This window comes from Eptesicus fuscus, chromosome 10, assembly GCF_027574615.1.
Source record: "Eptesicus fuscus isolate TK198812 chromosome 10, DD_ASM_mEF_20220401, whole genome shotgun sequence".
Classification (NCBI taxonomy): Eukaryota; Metazoa; Chordata; class Mammalia; order Chiroptera; family Vespertilionidae; genus Eptesicus; species Eptesicus fuscus.
The window spans coordinates 57,428,906-57,444,967 of record NC_072482.1 but is presented as its reverse complement, the minus strand read 5'-3'; the positions used below and the strand labels follow the sequence as shown (position 1 = coordinate 57,444,967).

At 36.1% G+C, this 16,062-nt stretch overlaps 1 protein-coding gene across 1 annotated transcript in view; it reads right to left on the bottom strand.

Annotated features, from left to right (window-relative positions):
• The window catches only part of LIN28B (lin-28 homolog B), an 86,432-nt gene continuing 70,370 nt past the window's right edge, over positions 1-16,062 (bottom strand). The window contains exon 5 of the mRNA XM_054721824.1: positions 1-630. Within this exon, the coding sequence (XP_054577799.1) occupies positions 261-630 (370 nt within the window). The 3' untranslated portion in view covers positions 1-260. The remainder of the gene's footprint in view (positions 631-16,062) is intronic.

Genomic DNA, 16,062 nt, shown 5'->3' with positions numbered 1-16,062 from the left:
CACACAGACTCAGGCTCTCTCCCTCTCACACATGCACATATAGGTATACATAGTATCTCATTCTCTGAATTACATCAAACATGACACCCTGCTCCAATGTAATTTGCTTAGAGTGATTTGTCTGTTTAGAAAAATTCACAGCTCCTCAACAGTAGTTAAAAATCCCAGGTCAGCTGCTGTTTGTGAAATACTGTTCCCCTATCCTTGCATGAGGTAGACTTCCCAACCGGGGAAAGAAAACGATCCATTAAGAAGAAGGGTTATGTCTTTTTCCTCTTTTGGATAAAAGGCCCCTTTTTGCTTTGTTCTTCGGGGGCTGCCGATGACTTCGTGGAGGAAGCTTCCTGAGGGGACCTGCCTGGCCACTCTGCGATCTCGGACCTCGCCTCCTGAGGAAATGGGGGTGATGTACAGCCATGCCCTCCCCCGACCTCCCGTGGGAAAGCCGCAGTGCATGGCTGTGAATCCGCTTCCTGTCTTCCCTGAGAACTGACGGGTGGCTGCACAACAGTTTTATGCGGGCAGTTGGCCACCATGTGTGTGATGCTCTGACAGTAATGGCACTTCTTTGGCTGAGGAGGTAGACTACATTCCTTAGCATGATGATCAAGGCCACCACAGTTGTAGCATCTGCAACAAGAATAATGAAAACATCTTAGAAGTAGGGATTATGTGTCATAAGATGTTATTTATGTATGTAAAGAGATACCCCAATACACAAACTGTCAATGAGATTAGCTCATTTTCACGTGCCTTCTTTAGTACGTATGTGATGCTATTTATCAGACCATGTGTTTCGAAGGCCATCATCACCCAAATGCTCCAGCAAAGGTATAAAGCCAGTTGTGCTTGACACACCAGTCCATGTAAAACACGAAAGGCTGTGTAATCACTTCCATATAGAAATCACCCCTTTTCAAGATCTGACAGGTTATTTTGAAAAAGTTTAGCCCACTAGAGGGCAGCCAATGCTCAACAAAAGAGCAAACAGCGAGCTTTAAAAGGATAAACAAAATAAACTGATGAACAAAATCGATCCAGAGACATAGAAACATGGAACAGACTGATGAATCTCAGAGGGAAGGCGGGGGTGGGTGGGGTGGAAGAGATTAACCAAAGAACTTATGCATATATGGACACAGACAATAGGGTGGTGAAGGCGTGGGACGGGGCAGGCTAGAAGGGGTCAAAGGGGGGGAAAAGGAGACATCCGTAATTCTTTCAACAATAAATATAAATAAAACAAACAAACAAAAAGTTAAAAAATACAGCTGTTGACATAATATGCACTGGCAGTGCACTCAGCAATTGGGAAAATTATAGAGCAAATTCAATTTTATCAGCTTAACCTTTCTTTGGGTATTAATTATTTTGACTATGGAAACCAGTTGACTGGAAGAATTCTGTTCCTTTGTCCAAATTAAGCAATGCAGGGAAATCTGATATGTAGGAAAATCAGATGTCTATGGCGAATGGTATCTGGCAAATTACCAAATAATTTTAGAGTAGTACAGTAAGTGTCTGATCAGAATGCTGTAAAAAGAAAGCTCCTAACTACTTAGACTGGATTTTAAAAGGTTGATGATAGGTCAGTGATGGAAAGAATTTACTTTATTTTCTACTGTAAGAAATTAGTTTTCCTCTAGAGTAATTCTTCTAAATTGAAATAAATATAAATCCATCCTTAATTAGTGTTTAAATACACATTGGGTGCATAACTTTATATTAAATGTTTGAAAATTTGACTTAGCGACTAAAAACTGAGCAAGTAAATTATTTGGAAGATATATTTGCTTAATTCCAATCAGACTTTCTTTTAAATTTTAATATAAAAAAAACAACAAAACAGCATAAAGTGGAGAAAATAAAATTTAATAATTACAAAGATTTTTAATCTACTTGTTGAGTATAGAATTTCCTTATTAATTTGTCTCTAAATGAAATGTTTTAAGGACTTTCTATTTCAAAATACATTTATGACTCCATAATTCTCATTAGGAAGCACAAACAGATCACAAAGTTTTTTTAAAAATGGCAAAATAATTGATAATTGTGAGAGTCAGCTTAAGACTATTGACAAAAAAATAATTAATTGTAATTAGACTTGTCTGTGTCAGAATAGCAAGCTCAATAAGTTATTTTTACTATATATTTCAAAGACAAACTACTAACCTACTACTAATCTACTGAGCAATATATGTAGAATACTTAGTATTTTATTTTCTGGGATAAGTTATAAAGAGTGATTTTTACTTGGCAAAAACTAGGATAAATACGGCTTGCTTCTCATCAATACTACCTTATAGATGTTAGAATAATTAATTTACAAGATGGGCTTTTATTTTTTTGCAATATTAATAAGTATTTATCTAGGGGAAAAATACATCATATTTTCAAAAATTAAGGGGGAAAACCAATAAAGTACTTTTTTCTGGTTAAATTATTTATTGTGTAATTACATACCTTATATAAAAAATAAAATTTTGTAATTAATACTACAATAAATATTCACTATTGTTTCAGCCATGTGTTTAAAAAGATAGTGCAAACTGAAAGAATAAAAATTACTAATGCTTGAAATTCAGGTCCCCAAATTAACACACTAAAAAATGGCATCTTTCAGAAATGTAACCATATTACTTATAATAATGTTTCCCCATATTCTATAATAGATAAGTGGATCTTTAAATTAAATTTGCCCATCTATAAAATATCTCCTTTTGAATTAAATTCACTTTCTTGAGGAGAACATCCAGTTAGGAGCTCATTTCCGAAGAAAAAGAAAACAGGTTAAAGGCTTCCGTGATAGAGCAGGCTCTCCTGCAGACACATCCATTTCATCAGTCACTGTGGTATGCACTGTGCTATCCAATTTAGAGAACCATTTGCCCACTCATTTACCAAGGGCCTGATGTCAAGATTCCACTTTCACAAATGGGGTCTTCCATCATATTCTATATGTGCATTTACCATTACATTTGGGGCTTAAAAGTTATTTTGAAGGATACTCTATAATTCTGGTTTCCTTGCATTTTGACCTGCCTGGTTAATTCACCCCCATCCCCCAGCTTCTCAGATATATGCTATCCCTAAGCCAGACTGCCTTCCACCCGGGGAAGATTTGCATTTAGTGTATATATGCTTAGCCTTTAAAGGGGAGGAGTGGTATTTATTCTCCTATTCTACTTAATCATTCAGTGTCAATCACTCGTACGAAGAGTGCAGATCACACTCCATTATAAAACCTTTTTCCTTCCCAAGGGACTGACACCAAAATGGAAATGTTCAGTTACCTTTCAGCCACTAATGATACCAGACCACATACCCCACAGAAGCTCTACAAGGCACCGGTCTCCTTTGTTCCCTCTCCACACCTCCAAATCCGGCTTTTGTTAATGTGAATGAATTACACTGTGATGTGGGCATAAAAACGCCACGCGTGCACATCTATACTTACACACTTAAGAAATACAGGGCTTGGCAAAAGTAAGTTTATAGCTGTGAGTATGAGAAATGGTTTATTCTTGTTTTATTATTCATTGTATTATTTATTTGTATTACAACTGCAAACCTACTTTTGCTCACCCCTGTATAAGGATAGATACACAAGCGAAAGGCTACGTAGAAGGAACCATACTCTGTGTGTATTTCCATAGCCCAACTAAGCGTTAAGTATTTTACAAAATGATCAACCAATGTCACAAAGGATATTTTCTTACATATTAAAGATAAAAATAAATTAGAATGTTCAGATTAATCTTAGAACTTTATCAAACTCTTCATAAAATTCCTTTATACTTTAATTATAAAGAGCTAGCATAGGACATTCTTATTAAGTTACTTCTCGTAAGATACTTAAAATGGAAACCAGATAATCAAATTAAAGTCAATATTTAAAAGACTATCAAAATAAGATTAAAATTTTTAAATGAAAGGAGAATGCCAACGATAGATGTAGAAGTACCTAAATGGCAAAAGAAATAAAAACAGATCCTTTAGATTTATATCTTTAGGAATATCAATTACATTATGAAATAACTAGGTGAGTTTTAATAAACTAAGCCCAAACACCTACTAAATTAATCAAAACATAGCCGAATTTTTGAGGATTCCATAATAAAAATGGAAACTCTTACTCAGAAACCAGATCTGCTAAGATGCTTGAAAAACTTACCATTTTGGGGGTCCAAAATAAGTAAATTATATTTGAGTGACACCATAATGGTTAGAACTGAGCTCAACTAAAGACCACTAGATTCTACAGACATTACACAGAAACATTGGTTCTTAGATGATACCTCAATAGCTTAAATTAAACAATTCATCAATTGTGCACTAGTATTTCCCCTGGATCCCAAGAGTGATTTTCAAAACCTGGGCAGAGGGGCGATACCACAGATAGAGTGCCAGATTTGTCTGTCTAAAAATTTAATGGATAAAAATGGTGCCTCTAAGTATTTATAATGTGCTAGCTTAGTAAGAATTTACTTGGAAATTTAAATTTACATTCCTTGGGGTTTGGTGGAGGCATTAAGAATAAGGATATTACAGTGCACTGTAAGCTCCTCAACAGAAAGGACATGTTGAAAGAATAGTAAATAAAGCAACATCAGGGAGAAAGAATAGATTGGGGGTGGGAGTGTAACCTATGGAGTGGGAAGAAGGGGTGAATATGGGAAAGTAGTACATAAAATCTCCAGAAAAATGAGAGAAGAAAAAAATTCAATGAGATTTCTCAACAGGAGGCTAGAGGGCTAAAGAAAAGCCAGACTGGAAAGAACTTCAGAAACTAATTCGAGAAAAAGGTAACTGACTCTGAAGCGATTGTTTACCATTTTTAATCTTGACAGTCCAACTAAAATCCAGAAATAATACTAATAACATTCCTCAAGTCTATAGCTTTTTATTCTAATATGTCTGAACACTTATCATCTAATTTAACTGTGTGTCAATCAACCAAACACGGGAGTGTTGGACCCCAGTCTGGTGGTAGGAGGGAGGTGGATGGGCAGAGATGCTGTCGGAGGACCCAAGAAAGATGAGGAAAAGGAAAGAGCCAGAGTGGAGCTTCTTTTAGAAGCAATCGGCCCACTCTGATCTCTTAAGGGTAAGAAAGACAGATCCTAAGACCAACCTTCCAGGTGAACTCCCCGTTTTGTTCTGATGGCTCCCAACCACCTAAATTTACACTTGCATATAGTTTGTCCACACAACAGAATCTGCTCCAACAGACCAAGAGGAGAGTTAGAATTCACTCTGGTGAGTCACACAGCTGGAAATGCCTGTCAACAGCACACACGTTTTCTGACCTCTCTCAAAGCAACCTATTCTTTTATGTGAAGTTCTGTTTCTTTTATTTCATTCGTCTTACATCCAAACTCCTAAGACGGTAAGCCAATTAAACAATAAGACATTTTTTAAAATTTTTATAGATTCTTCCTAAGTATAGTGGTAAAAAATATTGAGTTTTCAAAAATATTAGTTAGTGGTGATTTATGTTCTTTTAAAAAGGTCCGTACGGAACAAATACATATTTAACACTAGGAAGAATTTTATTTGTATTTTTTGAAATATAGAAGCCAATATCCCCCTCAATTACCTTAATGCTAAAAAATAAAATGATCTATACACAGCAGGGCTGAACATACTATTAACAGAATTAAAATGATAATAATAGAAATGATAACAGGTTCAATTTATTGAGATCTTATTATGTCCAAATACTGTACAAAAGGTTTTTAATGTAAGATATAATTAGTCCTCCCCCAAAACCTATGAAGTAGGTATTACATTGATGAAAAAACATTAAGACTCAGAGGGCTTATGTAGAAGGGAATTTTAACTGAAATAAATTTCATTTGTACTTTAATTGCATAAAGACATTACACCCAACAACATTGATGTAAATTTATTATATGTAACTCTAAAAACATATAGGGATATTTAAAGCAACAGAGAGAGAGAGAGAGAGAGAGAGAGAGAGAGAGAGAGAGAGAGAGAGAGAGAAACTGGAAGTAGATTGTTCTTCAGATCTGGGTTGCTGCTCTGTTACTATGTTGTGGGGAAGTGAGATTCTCTCTTTGAGATGAAAGGTTGAAACTAGTCCAGTCCAGACTTTTCACTATCAATGGCCAGTTTTATTTCTAACCCTCTGGTACTTTCTATGTGGAAAATTTTGTCTCAAGAATCATTCAATAATTTTCCATTCCCCTTAACCACATGACGCTCAACCACTGAGCCACGTCAGCAGCGGGGGCAACCAGTACTTTGTAAAGGCTTCCCAGGAGACAGGAGTGTGATGCTCCTTGAGAACCACAGTCATGTACCAACCCGAGTTTAGCACTGACAACGTTTCCAAGGGATTACTCTATAATCTCACCCATAAGGACTGTTGTTCAAACAGAATAAATATCCCAAAATACTGTTTCAATAGGTCACTGATGCCCCAGAAAAGAAGAAGAAAAAAAGGAAGGGAAGGACGGAGGAAGAGAGGGATGGAGGGAGAGAGGGAAGAAGGGAGGGAAAGAAGGAGGGAGTGAGGGAAAGAGGGAGGGACGGAGGAGGGAGGGAAGGGGGAAAAGAGGAACGGTTTGTATATATCTTATTTCCTTACTGGGAACGAAACTTTAGACTTTGACAGCATAAAAGCCCACAACCTTTTACCATCAGCAAACCCTGCTTATTGTGGGGGGAGGGGGAGGGGTAGCAGAACATCGAAAATCTACTGAGTTTAGCTTCAGAAGTGGTTTCTCTTTTTCTTAGGCCATTATTCAATTCTTAGTTCATCAATCAAGGATGGGTTCAATGTAGGCATCCATGTGATCAGAATGGGTGATAATTTACAGCTCTTGAATCGATTGATGCTTTCTCTAAACTTCGACCATCATTACCAATGAGCATTCATTGATTTCCCATAACAACTCTTTTAATTCTCTATCTTCTGTTGCCTGCATCTAAAATAGCTCTCAAAAGGATATACACCTGTTTAGCATGCAAAACCCGAGTTTAGCACTGACAGAGCCACATTCTGTTGGTTCTTAAGTAGAAAATTACTTTCTTATGGATATAAATATAATAACAAGATGACTGCTTTTAATAAAATCTATTAGCCATGGGATTTTTAAAAGCTCTACTATTTAAACTACATATTGCCTAAAAGAGTGCCACTGATCAAGTAACTACTGTGCACTCTTTCCTATACTTAGAGAGGAAGAAAGTCCATAATAGATGTCTACAACCCTAGGTTTGCAATATTATCTTTAAAAAGAAAAATTTGACCACTACAATTGGCACTCAGTTCTTTCTGGTGCAAGATAAACTGGTAGATGTTTGGATGGTTCTGTATTGCCTAGTTCTACTCATAGTACTAGTAAGCAAGGGCCAGTCTGTGTTGGCATGGAAACGAACGTGCTTTCAAACTCTAGAACTGCTGGCTGTGGAAATGAATACTCTATGTCTCCTCCAAACCTCAATTTTCAGATCATTTACTAAACTGACTTGGGATCTGTACCGATTTCAAAAGGTGCTTTTTCTTTTTTAAATATGCTTTTATTAATTTTAGAGATAGAGGAAGGGAGAGAAGAGAGATATAAAAACATCGATGAGAAACATTGATTGGCTGTCTCCTGCACGCCCCTCCTGGGGATGGAGCCCACAACCTGGGCATGTGCCCTGACCAGGAATGGAACCAATAACATTTTGGTGCATGGGATGATACTCAACCAACTGAGCCACACCGGCTAGGGCCAAAGGGTGCTTTTTCTTAACTTACCATTGTTCTAACCTCATTTATTATCTGGTTTTATGATGAGAAATTATCTAAATATCTTGTCTGTTAGTGGATTCAAGTACTTATAATACCCATGCAATCATTTTCGTAAGTTCAAATGAAAAACAGAAAAATACAAGCATGTAATATCTAGTAGATCCTAATGAAATCAATGTGACTCGTTAGCTGATTGGTAAGATATATACAGTTACATATTTTACCTTGTTTGATGTCTTCTCTTTACTGCTTTTTGGATTATCTTGTGATTTTAGTTTTTGGACACTTCATGATTAATGCCAATGTCATCTATATGGCAATGCCAGCTAAAAATGCACCAAAGTATCTTGGAAACCAGCTAAAGTATAGTAACAGCTCTAATCACAAACCTTTCATCATCTCATAGAAACAAGGTAAGATGGACAATGTGGGGGACAGATATGTGATGAATGGCAGTGCAGCGTATCAAGAGAGGTACGGATGGAACACGTAGCAGTTTTAAGAGATATAAGAGGACATGGAATGGGAGAGAAATCATTGGAGAAATGGGGCAAAAGGGAGTCTTTTTCATATAAGGACATTTCAATCAGGTATAATTAATGATAAGCCAGACATTTTTGTATTTCATTACAGCATATTTAAAAGTAGTTGGAGGACTTTGTGACAATACCATGAAACAAAAACCATTTGTTGAGAGGTTGCTATTTTGTACCATAACTTAAGAAAGAACTTAATAATGAACTTTGGGTCACAAATTAAAGCTGTATTTGAAACAAAAATGTTATCTCTCGTTCAAATGATAGGAAAAACAAACATCCCAGACGGGTAATCTGTTCTGCCTAATGGAAAAGTTGAAAAAACAAGGAGAAAAATGTACTAACACAGATAGCTTAATGCTTTCCAATTTCTTGGGAGTAAAAAGTTTGTTATGATATAGAACCCAATCTCACAGGCAGTGGGCACTCTGTCAGCACGGCTTTGATGATCCCAACAGAACCGAGGAGGAATGTCCAGGTCGGGGCATCATACACACACACACACTCTACATAAAAGCCACATGCATTTTTGAAGTGGTAGTGTTGTAACTATCCAAACTTTAGATTTAAATTAATCCTGGCTGAAACCTAGGCCAGTTTATCTACCATATTTGGTCATGCTGACCTTCAAGGTATAGCGTATTTTTAGAAGGTTGGTGCTGGTATCAAATATGAAAGAAAGGAAAGACATTTCATATTTATCTTGAAATGGTCACAATTAGGTGTTCGTATAGATGAAAGACTCAGATCACATATGCGATCTAAAAATGCTGGCTCATTTATCCATGACAGCAGCCACGCTGAAAACTTAAAACCCCCAGAGCTCCTTGCTTTTCACCAGAACATTTCACACCCGCCAGTGTCAGAGGTGTGACATCTGCTGTAAATAAGCACGGGTTCGGCCTGAAGAAATACAATTTTACGGCTGCCTTTCTGTCAACTTTTATAAATGTTTCTTTCTTGGTCATCACATGATTTGTTTTAGGCTTCGGCTCTGTAAAACAGCCTTATTTTTACGGTTGGCATTACTTCACAAGTCATTCTAAAATGATATCTTTTTCTTCGTATGCACATTAAATTTTTTTTTTTTTTTTACTACTAGTAAACATTTGGCCAGAAGCACAAGGAAGTTTAAAAGAGGAATGTCATCATGATTACTTGACAGGTGAAGCAATAACTTATCTAGAGAAGTGAATGTAAACATCGAAAGAGTATATGAAAGAATTTAAAATACACAATAAAACTACCTTAAGTATTAAAAAAACCTTAGGTATAAACATAAGGACTACAAAACAAAAAAGTGACTAGCTCATATTTTATCACACATAAGGAAGAGACGGCATGAGAAATTTTGAAGGAAAGAAAGAGGTGTACAGGTCAAGAATCAATTTCAGTGGCGTGACTGAGGAACTGTTTAGAAGAAGGTTAGATAACATTCCAGGTGTGCAAACTGGTTGTTTGCAAGCTGGATGCAAAAGAGGGGGCTAGATTAAAAGATGTTTTGATTATCATTATTACCCTAGTTTATTATTATTATTATCATTATTATTTAGCCAAATGGCTTATTCAAAGCTTTGAAGCTACCATGACTGAGTTATCTTTAATGCAAGTAATAATGTTGGTAGAATTAGTTTCTATGAAGATAGAGTATCAAAATACCTCCCTATTGCCCTGACTGGTTTGGCTCAGTGGATAGAGCCTGCAGACTGAAGGGTCCCAGTTCGATTCCGGTCAAGGGCATGTACCTTGGTTGCGGACACATCCCCAGTGGGAGGTGTGCGGGAGGCAGCTGATCGATGTGTCTCTCTCATTGATGTTTATAACTCTCTATCCCTCTCCCTTCCTCTCTGTAAAAAAATCAATAAAAAATATATATTTTTAAAAAAACAAAATACCTCCTTATTGTTGTATTACTAAATTAATATTGCTACTGAATTGTTGCTAGATCACTGAATTAATAAGAACTATATGCACACTTTCCATATACACAAAGTTTACGCGAATAGCATACAAATTAGTATAGAGACCTGTTGTCCTGGAGCACATTGCTACCTAAAATGTACCCTCAGTATTAACTCATGTGCAAGAGGCATAAGGAGATTGTGCCAAACCAACTCTATAGCTACTCAGGAATTGGATGGAGTTAAAACTATTGTGCTGAAATCACCAAGGAGAGGCTTCTAATGATCGATAAACTTGATCTGTTCCAGCACCAGCTACTGCTAAAGAAAATGATGAGGTGCAGACAAGAAGTAAATGACCTCTGTCCACTTCCCCTTCTAGACCAATTGGTCTTCCTGTGACTCACTATATATTGTCCTTTACCAAGAATCAGCATTTCTTAAATTGTTCACCATGTGGGTAGGTAGGTGAAAACTGAACCAGGAAAATTATCACTAGGTTCAGATAACCTCTGTAAACTGTGATATTATCTCTTCTCCATGTAGGTCTGATTTTGAAAATTAAAGTTTAAGGTAAAGTCATATAAGGTATCCTTGGCCTCATGGCTACTTTCCCTTCCTCCTTATAGGTTGTAGTGCCCTTCATGTCACCCAGCCTTTTATATGACGAAATCCTGATAGTCAGGCTGCTGGGAGTTCCTACAGATCTTTTCGCTGGCCACTGTTCCCTTAAGGAGAGCTTGTTTCCCTATTTGAACATGTTAAGGCTGTGACCCTGTGAACACATGACCACTGATATAAAACTCGACAGCTCTCAAGCACAGGCCAGAGGGAAAAACTGAAGGTGTAGGTATGAGAAGAGCAGATGGCTCCCTGGATGATTTTCACAGGCCCAAATTATCTTAATGTTACCTATTAGGACTAGAGCCTACACATTAACCAATTTATGTGTGCATAGACTATAAGCCAAAATGGGCTTGTGTTGAAGACAATTCCTTGAGTATTTGAACCATAGAGTTTTCATCTCCTTTGGTCATCCTTTGAATTTGACTGGTAGAAATTTACATGAAGAATTTATTATCTTAGTAAGAAAAAAGAAACAAATTCGCTGAATAATTTTTCTATTGTTTTTTTCTAACAACAAAAAAATCTTGAATAATATCCTGGCAGGTGTAGTGAAAGGAGGTAAACTTGTTTGGATAATACTATTTCATCATCTTTCAGTTTCCATATTGCACTGCTCAGTATTGTCTGATTTTCCTAGAAGGTATAAAAGATACCAGGAGCCCTTGCTGGTTTGTCTCAGTGGACAGAGTGTCGGCCTGCCGACCCAAGGATCCCGGGGTTGATTCTGGTCAAGAGAATGCACCTTGGTTGCAGGCTGCACCCTGGCTCGGGCCCTGGTCAGGGTGCGTGCAGGAGGCAACCAATCAATATGTTTCTCTCACATCGATATTTCTCTGTCTTTCCCTTCCTCTACAAATCAATGGAAAAATATCCTCGGGTGAGGATTAAAAAAAATAAAATAAATAAAACGTACCAGGAGATAGTACTTATTTGTAGTCTCTTTTTCTTTTTAGTCTTTCATTGAACACAGTTGAGAATTTAGAATTTTTCATTTTCTGTCTATAATGGCAAAGAGAAGAAAACTGACAAGATCTTTCATAACTGTTAGAAGAATAAGCATACAAATACAAAGACACTCTTAACAATGATGGTGAAATTAATTATATAAACTATTTCAAATTATGTCTTTACATAAAATAATACCCAAGATATACTAGTAATTTATCAAATATAAGAATCGAAGAGTGAACAATCTATTTTTAATAATACCAAAAGGACATTTGTTATCCAGTTAGGGAGGATGTCATCATAGAATATGTTTAAGAAGAAATTTTTGCTATAAGGACATATAATAGTACTCTTTCACCTGATAAGGTTTAAGTAGACAAATGGTAAAAGCACTGACTGAAAGGAGATAAAGAGCATAGAAATGAAAAAACTCATTGAATTTGATCATTTTAATCAATGTCTAAAAATGAAAATGTTTTGCTATCATAGGCTAAAGAAATGACCACCCTCTCCTCAACAAAACTATGAGCCATGAAAGTTGTCAAAGTACTGCATCTTGAGGACAAAAGTGCAAGAAGAAGAAGAATCAGAGGTAATAAAAAGCTGGAACCTCTTAGAAATGTATTGGAAATCTGGATCAATATTTTCAAGATGGATATGTTTCAGACTCATTCTTGAACAATTACTTGCATTCAAATGATATTGCCTATGTTGGATATGTATATCTTTATATCAGATATACATGTCCAAAATATGGAATAAATTTTGGGTTCATTACATTTAAATTTTTTAAAAATATATATATATTTTATTGATTTTTTATAGAGAGGAAGGGAGAGGGATAGAGAGTTAGAAACATCGATGAAAGAGAAACATCGATCAGCTGCCTCTTGCACACCTCCTACTGGGGATGTGCCCGCAACCAAGGTACATGCCCTTGACCGGAATCGAACCTAGGATCTTTCAGTCCGCAGGCCAACGCTCTATCCACTGAGCAAACCAGTTAGGGCCATTACATTTATATTCTTATTACTTTCCAACACAGGTGTTTTTCACCATCCCTTTGCTTATATATTTGTAATTATCTGAAAAACAACTTAAAATATATTTTAAAAGGGTCTATTGAACTCAGATGATAAATGATGGTGACTATTCTTCCTGGCATATCAGTGGCTAAAAAAATGTAGAATTTGATAAATGGTGTAAGAGATATAAAGTGTTATATCTTTAAGAGAAGATATAGTCACAATTATTGAGATCAACAGGAATGGTTTTGTAAAGGAGTTGGCCTGGCTACAACAAGCTAGTTAAAAGCTATGAAATATGAGTTCAGGTTTATACAAATGGAATAGAAAACATGCCAGGTGAATTTATGACATAAAAAAGAAGACAGACGTGGAAAACGAAGGTTATGTTTAGAAAAACAAGTTAGCTAGCTTAGGGGGAAAAAACAGAAACCAAGATTACTAAGCAGTATATTAAACTTTTTATAATTTAATATCTTAAAAATCTTTCATCTTATAGAAAAAAATTGAGTTTCAAAATTGATGTGTACATTGTTCATGACCACAAATCTATGACAGAAAGCTCTTCTCCTAAGCAAAAGTTACCAAACTCCACTCAATTTCCCGTTATCTTTTGACAAGTCTTTTTGATTCAATTTTAGTATCACTACAAGGAGTTTTCAAAGAAGTAGTAATGAGAACTGAAACTTCACTGTTGGTTCATGTGCATTTTTTGAGATACTGCTAGTCTGAAATTTGTGGAGAAGCTAAGGTTGCAATCACAGAGGAGACACCATGGAAAGGAGAGATGGTAGTTAAGCCATAGGGTGGATTCAACTAGCAAAACATGAAGAGAGAGAGGAGGACCGCAGACAAAGTTTGCAAAAATACTTCTGTTTGATAAGTTCCAGGTGAAGGAACCAGTTAGAAGTTTAAGAAAGAGCAGTCACAGAAGTAAGCAGGAGGGCAAGAAAAGAGGCATTTCTCTAGTTTAAAAACAACTTTTGTAATGGGGAAATTGGCCAACAGCAATCAAATAAGATGATTACAAACTAGGTTGACAGATTTAGCAAGCAGGAGGTAGTAAGAAGTCTCAGGTAGAACATACACACAATACAGAAGAATTAAGGAACTAAAGTGAGGTGCAGTGTCAAGTATCAAACAACTTCTTCCAAGTCAAACATGCATATCTCAGGAAATGGGTCTGACAAATGGATTCACTTCGTCAGAGTGGAGAAGCCCTATCCAAAACTGGATACTACATAGTTTTTTGAAAATCAGCCAAGTCCAAAAGAAAAACAGACAGAAGCCTGAATAGGAAATTCACAAAAAGAGAAAGAAAAATGACACAAATACTTTAAATATTCACATTAGCAAAAATTAAAAAAAAACAACAACACACAAACTTTAAAAATCAACCATATAAAAAAAATCAATGAATTAATTATATTATCTTCAAATTAGCATATAAAAATACTCTTAACCATACCACTGAAAACAACTAAAAATACTGGAGAAACTATTTTTAAAAAATCTTTTGAAATTGTATCTTTGATTAGGCCAGAAAATAAGGAATGCTTAGAAGTGAAAAATAAAGTAAAAGCAAAAGACTAGGGTGGTAAAAATGGCGCACTGAAACAAACCCTCCCATGCAGGTACCTATAGATACCTGTTACTTTAAGGTTTGACCTTGTAGGGGAACGATGGAGCAGAGGGGTTGGGAAACAAGGCCTAAAACCTGTCTGGAAGCTGAGAGTCTAAAAGAGATCTTGCCCATACAACTAGAACACCCTCTCCCCAAACTGCATTCAAAATATGAAGATAAATGAAAAAGAAACTTGTCCTGAAGAAAAGGATGGCATGAACATTTTTCTACACCCAACATGGGAGGATAAGAAAACAAATCTCCCCTTAGAACTGATGACCACAACCCAGACTGTGTATGGTGTTGCAGCTTAAGTGGGGATATGGCATGAACTTATTATTAATGGTTCTCCATTAGTACAAGTGCCTCCAGGCATATGACAAAGCAAACAGACACACAAAAAGTCCCTAGAAAAAATTGTAACTTTCAAGGCAGGAGTCCAAGAATCCCCATAGATAAAAGTAAAATAAATAAATAAATAAGTAGTTAAAAAAAAAATCATAAAATGACCTGGCCAGTGTGAGGTCCCTGAGGAAGGCAGAGTTCTGCCTCTAGAATGCCTTTGGATTTGAAATGCAGCATCAATCTTCCCTGGGTCTCCAGCCCTTTTGAGAATTGACTACAAATTTCAAATCTCCCTCCAGACTGCCATCAGCTCAAGCTGAGCCTAAAGGCAACATCAACTCTTCTCTGGGTTTCCACCCTTATGGCCCTGCAAATTTTAAACTTGCCAGACCCCACAATCACATGAAACTATATCATACATATGTGGAATGCCTAGAAATAGAAAAAGTAAGTAATTGAAACTAAAAGCTCAATTGATGACTTAAAAAGCAACAGGATCAGAAATATCTGAAGAGAATGTTAAAAACTTCTGCTTCCAGCAGTATCACCAACCAAATACTCTAAAGAACACTTAGAAAAAAACACATTTTTATACATTGCTGGGCTTGCAGAAAAGAAGGGAAATAGCCTCCCTGCAAATAAATCTAGAGGAAAAGTTAGAGCAAGAAGAAGTGAGTATAAGCAAACAGTAAAGGCATGACTGCCCTGCAGATAAATAATATTAATGGTCTAAGTCAAGATGTGAATAGACTGAGTCATGTGCCAGCAGCAACTGAACTCAATTCTATACCAAGGCAGGGATTCTCAAAATTAGTTATAGTGGTAAGCTTTGTAAAAAGTCATAGCTCCAGGAAGAAGCAAACACAATTCCTTCTAAAGGACAGTTTTCTCAATTTTAGCATGGACTTTTTCATAGATTATAATAAAATATGTATGAGCTCAAAATTAAAGAACATGAGTGAGGGTCAGCAGAAACAAAGTACAGATTTAGACTGCCAAGGGCTTTACTGGGATTGCCAAAAACAGACTATAAAATAGCTAGAGACAAAGTTCATAAAGAATTAAAAGATAAATTAAAAAAATGAATAATCAACAAAAAACTAGCAAAATTAACCAGGCATATTTGAAAATATTAAATGCAACAGAACTATTAGATATTAAAATGGTACTATAGACATTTAAAACAGTGGAATTATTAAACAGCAACTTAGACAGAGCTAAAGGTAGAATTGGTGAACTGGAAAATAAACCTGAAGTTACATGAAACACAGAATAGACAGATAAAAGAGAG